This window comes from Ischnura elegans, chromosome 13 (genome assembly GCF_921293095.1).
Source record: "Ischnura elegans chromosome 13, ioIscEleg1.1, whole genome shotgun sequence".
Classification (NCBI taxonomy): domain Eukaryota; kingdom Metazoa; phylum Arthropoda; class Insecta; order Odonata; family Coenagrionidae; genus Ischnura; species Ischnura elegans.
The window spans coordinates 8,386,650-8,398,024 of NC_060258.1; the positions used below are offsets into that span (position 1 = coordinate 8,386,650).

Below are 11,375 nucleotides of genomic sequence, written 5' to 3' on the forward strand. Positions count from 1 at the left end.
TTCTGTATCTAATTCCTTGAAATGAGAACAAAGACAGATGTGCGAGATTAGTCACAGCAAAGGGATATTTTCTCTAGATATTTCGTTTCTCCGTGCTAGCAATTCGAATTCATCTTCTTATCTCGTGAGAACTTCCTAAGATGAACTGAAAATAATGGACGCCTCCTGTTGTCCGCTAGCACTCGACAGTAGGAGTGGGGGTAAAGCGAGCTACCTGTTGAAAATAAGGAGTTGTGTGAAGCCGAGTATGGGATGGGCGTGTCGCTGAAATGGCGTTTCGTAAATAAGAATGTATACATCAGAAATCCATCGTAGCAGTGTAAATGCCGAGACGGCATGCAATCATATGTTTTGCGAGGTGGTGTGTCCCCTTAGAATATTTGAAAGAGATTTTAGTTGAATCAACTATACGAGGTGTGTTCAAAAAATATCGCGACTTTTGTGTTTTTTCAAAAATTATTTATTTATTCATGAATATCTATTTTGTCCCCTTCAAAGTAATCCCCATGAGATATTATACACTTGTGCCAACGGTTTTTCCAATCTTCGAAGCACTTCAAAAAATCATTTTTTTTCTTGTTCACCTCCTCCTTCGATGCCGTCTTTATCTCGTCAATCGTAGCGTAACGTCGTGCTTTCATTGGTCTCTTCAGTTTAGGGAACAAGAAAAAGTCACAGGGGGCCAGATCTGGGGAATACGGTGGCTGCGGCATCATTAGTGTGTTGTTTTTGGCCAAAAAGTCGCGCACAAGCAACGATGTGTGAGCAGGGGCGCTATCGTGGTGCAAAAGCCAATTTTTCTTCTTCCACAAATCCGGGCGTTTCTGGCGGATTGCTTCGCGCAAATTGCGCATAACTTGCAGGTAACATTCTTTATTGACCGTTCTACCCTGTGGCAAGAACTCATAGATATTCATGAATAAATAAATAATTTTTGAAAAAACACAAAAGTCGCGATATTATTTGAACACACCTCGTATACCCAAATTGTTTCCATGAAATTAAAATAATCCAATAATCAACTAAATTCCTGTTTGAATCCTTTAAAGGAAATCTCAATTACGCGATTTAAAATCCTGGGTTTCCTGCTGTATAGGTCGAACATTTCCGCGTTCGTCGTTTTTTTCGTCCCCCCTGAAAACGATAGATCGAGGTTCCATCTTTTTACTAAGACATCCAACAAGGGAAATAGAAGAAAAAATCGTACGTTTAATATGCTTTGTGCAATTCTAGCATTCGAGGTATACGAGCATTGATTCGAATATTCGAGTTTGAGAAATCTTCTATTCGACCCATCTCTAATTTGAAGTATAACGTTTTCATTGTGAGGAATATCGTTCGAAAGTCGTGAACAACATATATCACCTCAAATTGTGTATAAATTTCGGTGAGTACACCTACTTATGTCGTAATTCCCCGTTAAACTCGGATAAATTTGCTGTCAATGATGCGTGTGGAGTGCAACGTAAACCTATTTAAGACTTTGAGTGCCGGCTGCTTAATTTAAAGCCCTGCTGAAAAATCCAGCCATTTTTACTGTATTCGTAATTTTTTAAAACAGTAGCATCAAAAATATATTTATTCCGACGTGTATTTCAATAAAAATGGACTTTGCTTTTCTTTATGATTGAGGTGAAAAACATTTAATGTCTTTTTTAAATATATAATTTAACAATGAAAACCTACTGTTTTTTTTTTTTAATAAAAAAGTTGCAATATATGATGTACCGCCATAGCATGCATAATAATTTTTTTAAATACGCTCAATTTGAACTATTTAAAACATGGAAATCATTAAAGAGCATTGTTCCAAGAAAAGCTTTATAAATCCTGGATGACAAAAAGGGTCAATGCACCCTCAACGAACGGTCCATTGGCCCAAAGAATTTTCACGCCAAGTGGCCAAAGATGAGGATGCCGGTAGCTGCAGAGGACTTTTCGTCCTCAAGACATAAAGTGAACTCTTTTTCTATGGAGCAGTTGATTAAAAAAAAAAACGGGACCCCTAAGGAGTAAACTGGAAAAGTACCACGGGCGAAATATTACAGCTTCACACCCATACAAAGCCAATTAAATGGAAAGACGTAATATTTCCGTCCATGGAAATCCTCAGAAGGATTAGCAGGACGTAATATTACGTCCATGGCACGCAAAGTGTTGAATACGCGGTGGTGTGACAACAATATTCAGGGGCAGATTTGAAGACCCTCTTTCGTAATATTTCCGGAAAAAAACATTTGACATATGAAAATTTTATTGCGAAAAATACGCCGTTCTATGCATAGAGTTTACGTTACTAAGGAGTCCCCACTAGGTGGCAGTAGCAGTCATAATTTGAACACGGGTCCCGCGCATTAATTCAAACTCCAACTTTTGCCACTTGTGGCGCGACCGACACTACCATTCCCTTCATTTGGCTTGTTGTCAGTGGCGGCTTATGAGTGATCGGCTGTTATCATCCTCTGTGAGCCGAGAATTTCACCGATTTTGGTGTTTTTTTAGTATTTCTCCACCAGTCATAGGTCATAGAGGTATGTTTTGAAATAATAAGAAACAAACAACAAAACAACCTTTGGTTGGGGAGATTAGTTTTCCTATTATTTCAAAACATACCTCTATGACCTCTGACCCCATTGTGACCCTCGCTGGTAATAAAAAGTCGACAATATGGATTTAAAAACAGCAAAACTGACTTGGGCACCCTTTAAAACACATTGTTACACTCTTTTGCTGTCATGGTGGGCCGATTTAACTCTATGACCCTTGACCCCCTTTATGACCTTCGGAGGTCAAAAAATCAACAATACGGATGTACGAACAGCATAACCGACTTTGGCACCCTTCAAAACCTATGGTTTGACACCTTGGTTGTCATCATGGCTCGACGTTTGACTCTATGACCTTTGACCCCAATTGTGACCTTCGGAGGTCAAAAAATCAACAATACGGATGTACGAACAGCCTAACCGACTTTGGCACCCTTCAAAACCTATGGTTTGACCCCTTGGTTTTTATGATTGTCCGACTTTTAACTCTATGACCTCTGACCCCGTGGTGACCCTCGGAGGTCAATTAGTGAATAATACGGGTATTTGGACAATACCAATGACTTGGGCACCCTACAAAACCCATGGATCGACACCTTTGTTGGTATGCTATTCCTTTTGCCACCCTTATGACCTTGACGGTGACCTTACTGGGTCAACGGTTGAATATTCGTAAATAAAAGTGTTATTTTCGGGTTTCTCGTGTCCGAAAACCTAAGAATTGACCTATTGGTCAATGAAATTCACACTTTTGTCTATCTCGATTTTTTTAACATTGAAACCCCTTAAAGGCAAATTCAAATTTTTGGTTTGGACCCACTTTGTGAGGTCAAAAGGTCAAAATTGTAAAATTTTGCTTACATTCAACAAAACTTAGGACCTTTCCCCATAAGTGTGCCAATTTTCATGAATATTGCTCCATGCAAAGTTACTAAAATTACAGGTCAAAAATGACACACGACCCTTGGGACAGTCTGTATGATAAAAATTCTTGCTATGGTCCTAATACCGGATCTGACCCGTCCCCAAGTGTGCCTAGGTGGTCTGGTAATGATGTCAACGAGTGCTCTTCTTTATGAGCTGCGCAGGAATCATTCTTAATTCTCTAAAACATAGGTGCCGGAAGTTTAAAGGCATGGTTGATATCTATGGGCCCTCAAACTTAATTCAGGCTAGGGTAAAGTTAACAGCGTTTCCTTACCCACTTATTCTTCCCTTCTCTCAACGTGAATTAGCGTACCGATTTTTTGATTACGTACATTTTCACCACCAGGAAACTACATAAACTCACGGTGATAGTTTTATTTTCGTGGGCAGTTGACACGAACTTTATTTTTTTGCAATGAACGATTGAGACATGGATTCAAATTCGCCGCAAAGCGTGCCTCTCGCGGCCATATCAGGGTGATTTCACAGCTCCACGTTGCGTCGACGCCACGAGAGCTCCCGCTCCGCCAGCAAATTTTGCCCTTCACAGCTCTGCGTTGCGAAACGTGGATTCAAATTCGCCGCGTAGCGTGCCCCTTGTGGGCGTGTATTGCTTGGGAACAATCGGGGCTCGCTACATCAGCGCCGCTATTTGATGCGACCGGTGGGAATCACAGGTACCAAGGGAGTGGAGAATCCTGTGTAGAGTATTTATGGTTCTATGCATATCTCATCACATTTTCCACCCAGAAATAATCTTGTTAAACATTTACCTCTGCTGCTAACCAACTGATTTTGTTTGGAGAGAAATATAAGGTATTTATGCAAGAATAAGTAAGAATATATCACTTCATTTATTAGAATCAAATTACAAAATCATAAAGGTTTACATAATATAAAAACATCCGTTTATGGTTGGCAACAGGTTTGAATAATATATTTATCAACCAACTGATATTGTCTTTCTTCTCAGCGGCGAAAGACGGAAATAGCAAAAAAACATATGGCTTCAGGGCTAAATTGACAAATAATGGCAATAAAAGAAAACTAAATCATTGTACAATGTATTCATTTGTAAAAATATGGATCTTGTAAGATCCGTATTGTATGTGAAACCATCAAACAAATTGTAATGAATAAATCGCATCAAACAAATTAACATTACAATACATCATTGTCAAAATTAAGTACCTAGACACAGGATCTCTTTGCCGGAGAATGTAAGACACTTTCATAAAATAGGATAATTGACAATAAGAACCTGCTAAAAATATACTGAATGTGGTTCATTCATAAAAAAATGAGTCTCAATCTTTTTTGCTGCCATTGTAGGATTGGGTAAATAAAATTTACAGGTATTACCTAAGAGAATGTATGTTCTTTTTAAAGGTGGAACACCTGTACTAATGAATTAATGATTATATTTTCAGATTGCAGATATTATCCCACTAATATTGCATCTGAGCAGTTTTGCGATTTGTGATAAAGGCATTATAAAATCAAAATGGCATGTTATAATAGCAATACTAATAAAACTACAACAATAATATCCAACTTTGCACACATAGGTATTAAATCAAACACCGATTAGGTAGCATTTGCGAAGGCATTGATTTATGTTGGCCAGTCACTGTTCAACTCCCGGTTCACCAAAATGACTGACGTGGAATAAAATACGAATCTCTTCTTCGAGACAATGAATTTCAGGAACTTAAGAACAATAACTTCAAGGCACTCATCTCCGACGTTTTGTTGAAGGCACATTCTTCATACCTGTTGAAGCAAGGAAACAAAACAGATGTAACCAAATTGTCTGTGCTTGTCGCAATTCAAATTAACTGCGTGCGAATTTCACGCTTTTAGATTTTTAAATGACGATATCTATTTTTTGTGATTAAATGAAAAGTAAAAATTTTCAAGCGTGCGAAAATGCGACGGCTAAGTAGGAATGCTGGGAAAACTCCGTGTGACGTCCTTCTGGTTCCCACTGCCGAGAGTGAGGTGACCTTGGGGCGAGGCTTTGAACGCTGTTACGACGCAGGATGCTAGCAGGTAGCAGAGTACCCTACTAGCTGGAAGCGCTTGGCTTTAATAAGGATTATTAATCTTATATATAAAAATGAATCGCAATACCTTATAAAACGAAGACAACTTTCCGTCCTTAGCCAGTTTTAATAGGTGATTATTAAGACATGTTTCCCTGAGCTCTGCGCCTCATGTATGCATTGGTAATCTCAGACGATGTAAAACTCCTATCCTCTCGTGTAGAAACTAGGTCCCTGTGACGTCATGTGTAGTGGCATCGCATGGGCGCCAATCTGGCCTTTTTCAAATGAGGATAAAATTTGACCATTGCCATTCGTCTGAACTGGGATTTCAAAAACCAAATAATTTGTGTATTATGAAAACCCTAATGGTGGGTGACGAATACCAATCAATGCATTTCGTTTTCTTTGATGAAGGAAACTATCCTATTCAGAATAAAAGATGAGTAATGCTTAATAAAGGGATCGTTTTACTGCATGACATGACAAATGACCATGGTGCTATAGAAAAGAGGTGACAATATTCAAACGCATTTTTTAATTTTTTCCCAAAACTGAAGTTTGGAAATTAGTGGGGGGGGGATATTTTCTGAGGGGAACTATAATCAGAGAAATATGGTGTTCCATGAACCAGATAATACACAATGTTATGCAAAAAGTCAACTCGTATATGTAAACATAAACGTGGATTTGAATACTGATCCCAATAATAATGCATGATGTAAAGGCACTTATGTCGTTTGCACGAATGAAAACTAAGCCTATTTACATACAATTTGTTTCAGCAACTAGAGAGATAATGTTGCTATCTTAGAACAGGTTTCTACCATAATACTGATAGAAAATAGTTTTTTTTTCTTTCAGTTTATTACAAATAGTACTTAAATGTGGCAACATCAGTTTAGGTTGGTAACTACATATATCAAACCTAAAAACTTATATTGTGAGCATTAACTACATTTAAAATGCCTTAAAAAGACGTTGTTTTTGTTTCAAGGAATTAGACACAGATCAATAAACTGTGTTTTGATTATATTAGTTATAATAAAATTCGATGGAAATCAGTTTTTAGCTTTGTTTATGATTTACAAGACTTCACAAGTTGCTAATAAGTAAAGCACCACAAATTTCTCAGCCGACGACAATGGTATCAAAGAGAATCTGTTGCAATCTAGAGTTGACTGCCATTATTAGGACATCGGTTAAGTGGATTTTTCATAAAAATTCCTTGATTCTGATTAAATGATCACCAAGTAAGTCACTTACCTCAGACACTAGTTCCTCATTTTTGGAATCACATGTTGCATAAAGAAGAACGTGAGGAAAGGCATCTGCTCCAGCAGTTTCGACATTCCTTCCTTCGAGCCGTACTTGACCAACATTCCTGGAACGACCGAAATCAATGATACTTCTCTCGCTAAAGATGATTTCATACTCAAGGCATGATATACACAGCCATCCATGGTCACTGAGTCCTTCTTCTGCGATGTTTCAAGCACAATTTTCTCATACAGTTTCTCATACATTTCATCACCACATGCATAAGGACATCCTCGGTTTTTGAAGATTAAGTACATCACTATTTGTGCCAAGCTCTGAGCCAGGGAAACTTCAGGGTCAAAACGTTCATCAACATATTGGCCCCTTTCATTTACGCTGATTACCCCAGCCTTACCTCCAGAGTATACCTTGCATTCAAAAATGTCAGCAAACGTAAGATATGCTGTTCCATTATGTTTTGCACCATCTAGGTTGACCAATCTTCCCACTAAGTTTGAGATATTGTTGGAATCACAATCGATTAGTACTTTCACTCCACCATTTCTCTCCAGGAACTTCAACATAAGAGAGGTGAAGGGGGATGCTTTGTATATCTTTTCGTAAAAACCTCTGACTTTCTGTGTTTTCTCCTCGTTATTCATCCGTATTTCCGTGAGACTCATCATCACGTCAACATATCTATTCTGGGCTCTATTATTTCTCTCTTCCTCAGTTTCCTGGTCTCCGTCCTGAGGAGCGCCACCTTCAGGCGAGTCTGAAGATTGAGAACTTGCGTCGTCGTCCTCCTCTTCCATCTCTGCCGTCACATAATCCTTCACAGGAGCGATATCTTCAGATAATCTAGTGACGCTCTCCTCCAGTTTTCTGAGCAGAACGTCCCTTGAAGTGATCTCTTTGTGCATGTCGTCTCGCATAGAAGCAAATTTGCTGGATAGGTAGTTGCGCAATTCATCCGTTGAATCTCTGGCCCCATCCTCTGGTTCCGATTTCCTCTTGAAGGTTTTCCTCTTTCCGTCAGCCATTTCAACCGCACCGTGAAATAAAAAAAGAAATGCATTGAGTATGAGGGCTGCTCAGGAAATAATGCACCACTATTGTTTCGGATTGAATTCGATCAACGAAATGTTGGAAGGAACAAGGAAACATTGATTCACAAATGCAAACTCAGAAACGCATTTAATATTAAACGAGCAACGTTTATTTCCATTGACGGTTACTAGGGGACTCAGATTTACTAACAAAGAATAAGCACACATTACATGCACGACCATAATCACCACTGGCAACAAATATAATCACACTATCAGACACAAGTTTTTTATGTAAATTATTGAAATTGCATCAACACACTGCATAAGGACTCTCTCTTGGTATTTTTCATTCTCTTATCATGTTTAATGAACGCCGCACCAAATGACTGTTGGATATACGATCAATTAATTTTATTCAAGTTTTTAACCAGAAAGTTTAAAAATCATTCATATATGGGTAAAAGTGAGTATGAGTTGTGGAGACGGTGGCCATATTTATGTCATTAAAATATATTTGTGAATACAAGCGAAATACAGATGTATTTCTTATTTCAATTTCAGCTTTCATCGGCGAAGTATAGACGTTGGAAAATGGTTCACAATACATGAAAAATACAAATAATAGTTCCTACAAAGATCAAAACTAAAAGCAACATTAAAATTTTAAACAAAATTTTAAACCAACTCTTAAAACAAGAAAAATTGAGGGGTCAATATTTCGGCTCCACTGTCGCCATGAGCAACGCGAGTGAGTGATACAGTTGTATTCATTGCCATGGCAAACTCAGCTGTATCGGCACCTCATTCGAGAACGGGCGATTGCAGGATCTTCGGCATCTATCCGAAGGAGCGCGTGTAAGAGACGCACCTTTTTTTCAGAAATGGAATCGGAAAACTAGGGTGCGTCTCTTACACAAACTTCTCGTCTTCCCCCCGTCGCATGTCCAAGGGGAACTGAGTGCCCTTGGTTTTCAATGTGAGTCAGTCATCTGAAACCATGGGTCAAAAACAAGCGGCAGGCAGGGGAGTTTCTCCCTCAGTGACGTTGTATTTTTAAAATGTTCCTGTTTGCTTTTCTCACTCGTTAACACCGTGCCGTCGAGTCGGCAACTCAGAGGTTAACACGGAAATATATCGCGCGGGGTTTTTCGCTCCGGAGTACACGCTAAATTTACTTCCACGAGTGGGCATCCCGCGGCATTTATACTGCAAATAGTAATCGCGTATCAAACGTAGAGAAACACGTAGTTTTGAAGGACAATACGTAGTTAATAGTTAACATATGTACTTTAAAATGCGCCAATCATCATTATTATTATTATTTAAACTTAAATAATGATCTAAATTAACTAAATGTTATCCAGTTAAGGGGACCAGAATTATTATTTTGGTGGATTAATCGACTGTCTGGAGGCATGACGAGTATTTTTTTAGGCCATTGGATTTCGACGAAAATATAGACAAGGAATAAGGTACGAGGCAAGCAACACTGTAGACTTGAATCATAGAGATCGGATCTTTGCAAGGAACGACTTCGTCCATCTCAACTGCCCGTCTCCGCTACCAGGCCAGCTTCCGTATTTGGGCTCCTTGCTGAAACAGACCCAAGCCGCGACCACCGAGAGAGAAGGCCTGATGCCTTTCATTTCACCGACGTCACGAGCCGTAGGCTAACAACCACGCCTTCCGACAATGCTTGCAGTTGTTTATATTCATAAGCCATTGCGGTGACAATGGTGATAAGGTTGTTGAACGCTAAATTTTTTGGAGTTTAAAAGCTTTTGCGGAGGTTTTGTGGGCAACAGTATTGAATACAACTGTTCAAGAAATGGTGTATTTATGTTGTGTGCCTCAGAAAATTTTTATCGTCCTTGAAAGTGAATTAAAAAGATATTTGAACTAAACACTGACAGGTAGACGAATTGTTTTTGGTTTCTTGAAATAATTCTACTCTCGAGTGTACTTGCAGGTTGATTTCAATATTATTTGCGTTATCGCTTGAATAATTAATGGTTTCAATTATTTCATAGTACTTAAATGTCTTTGAAATTCTCGCATTTCAACGCTTATATAGAATGCTGCGCATATCCTCGTGTAGATTTTTTCGCATTAAGTATAGTTCTTTCACAGGTATTATGTACCAACAAATCGTGTTAATCTAAGTGCGATTATGTACAGAGAAAAATCTTAAAGTCTTTGAGGGTATTAAATTAATGATTCCTCGGTAGGTAGTAAATTATGAAAGCATGTGAAACGCTAGGGATGAATTAATGGGCTACCTTCAAGCGAGATGATAATACGGCCCATGTCTAGGTTGGTATTTTAGATCAAATATTGTTAATCAAATGACCATTGTATGCACAGCGAATTATTTAAGTCTTGCTTACTACACCCTTATCAGAAGAAGGTAATCTTCAGCGATACTGAAAGTAGAAGCCCCGTGAAGGATATAAAATTCCTATGACTTCTCTGTTATAAGTACTACTAATTATAAAAAAATGTTTTACTGAACAAAAGACTTTTTATGATATCCTCGAGGTTTCGAATGCATTTGGAAGCAAGCTGTTTCTCTTCAAAGAAGATTTTTCGGCGAAGGCGTTGGTCCATTCGAAACAATTATGTTTCCGAAGGTAGGGATATGCTGTTAATATTTTTTAAATGTAAGTACATAACAGTGGTGCCGACTCCATTGGGCCTGAGGGGGCCCGAGCTCCATCTAAAATTCGTTATGGCTGTGAGAAAAAAAATATGCCAGGCTTGACCATTTTCCCCGGAGTGTCCAGATATCGAATTCGAGTTATCAGGGTTCTAATGTTGATCACACGAATCTCTTTTAAAATGCTTATGAAACTTAAAACTCACTACTTATAAAATTTTCCGGGGCATGATCCCCCGGTTTAGGCCCCCCCAATATTTTTTGCAAGTCGACGTGCCTGGTATATACGTTGTATAATGGAAATCGTAGCCTGAGAAATGTCTGTTTACGTATCGTTTAGTTTTCTTACCGCAAATTGGCGCTATCAACGGCAGTGTTCGTCACTGCCTCCGTCCGCTTACGACTCGTGACGTATCACGGCGGAGCGCTCAGGCCTTCTCTCTCGGTGGTCGTGCCCAAGCCATGGAAGCAGGAGGACTTCTTCCACGGCCAAGATCACGTTCCAACCTGATAAGGAGGGGAGATGCGAAGGAATCAGCACTGGCGCGGGTGGTCAACAGATATGGGAGGGGGCCTCGCAATAAGGTACTTCTTATCGGACCACCCATTTTAATCCCGGGAAGCCTCGAGAACTACAGCGGATTAGAAGCAGCTTAGCGTTAGAGAGATCAACGTATCCCTAGTAACACCAAATTGATTGTGTGTGTATATTTTTAAAAAATTTCGAAATACATCGGTAAACAGATTTGCAAATCTGTATATAACCGAACTCTTTAACTTCTCATAGATTTCTGCCCTAAGTTTTTAGGCCTACCCTTTCCCTCCAAAGTTGCGCTATCATTTACGATTTCACACTTTTGAAGGACAAGACAGAAGGACTTTGCCGTGA

At 39.1% G+C, this 11,375-nt stretch overlaps 1 protein-coding gene across 1 annotated transcript; it reads right to left on the reverse strand.

Moving 5' to 3' along the window:
- Positions 1 to 4,380: 4,380 nt before the first annotated feature.
- On the reverse strand, positions 4,381 to 7,821 carry LOC124170353. Its single transcript, XM_046549078.1, has 2 exons — positions 6,785 to 7,821; positions 4,381 to 5,246 (listed from the first exon to the last, which is right to left on the reverse strand). Exon 1 carries the CDS (start codon positions 7,819 to 7,821, stop codon positions 6,793 to 6,795), a length of 1,029 nt encoding a protein of 342 aa, XP_046405034.1. The 3' UTR covers positions 4,381 to 5,246; positions 6,785 to 6,792.
- Between the last annotated feature and the right edge of the window lie 3,554 nt (positions 7,822 to 11,375).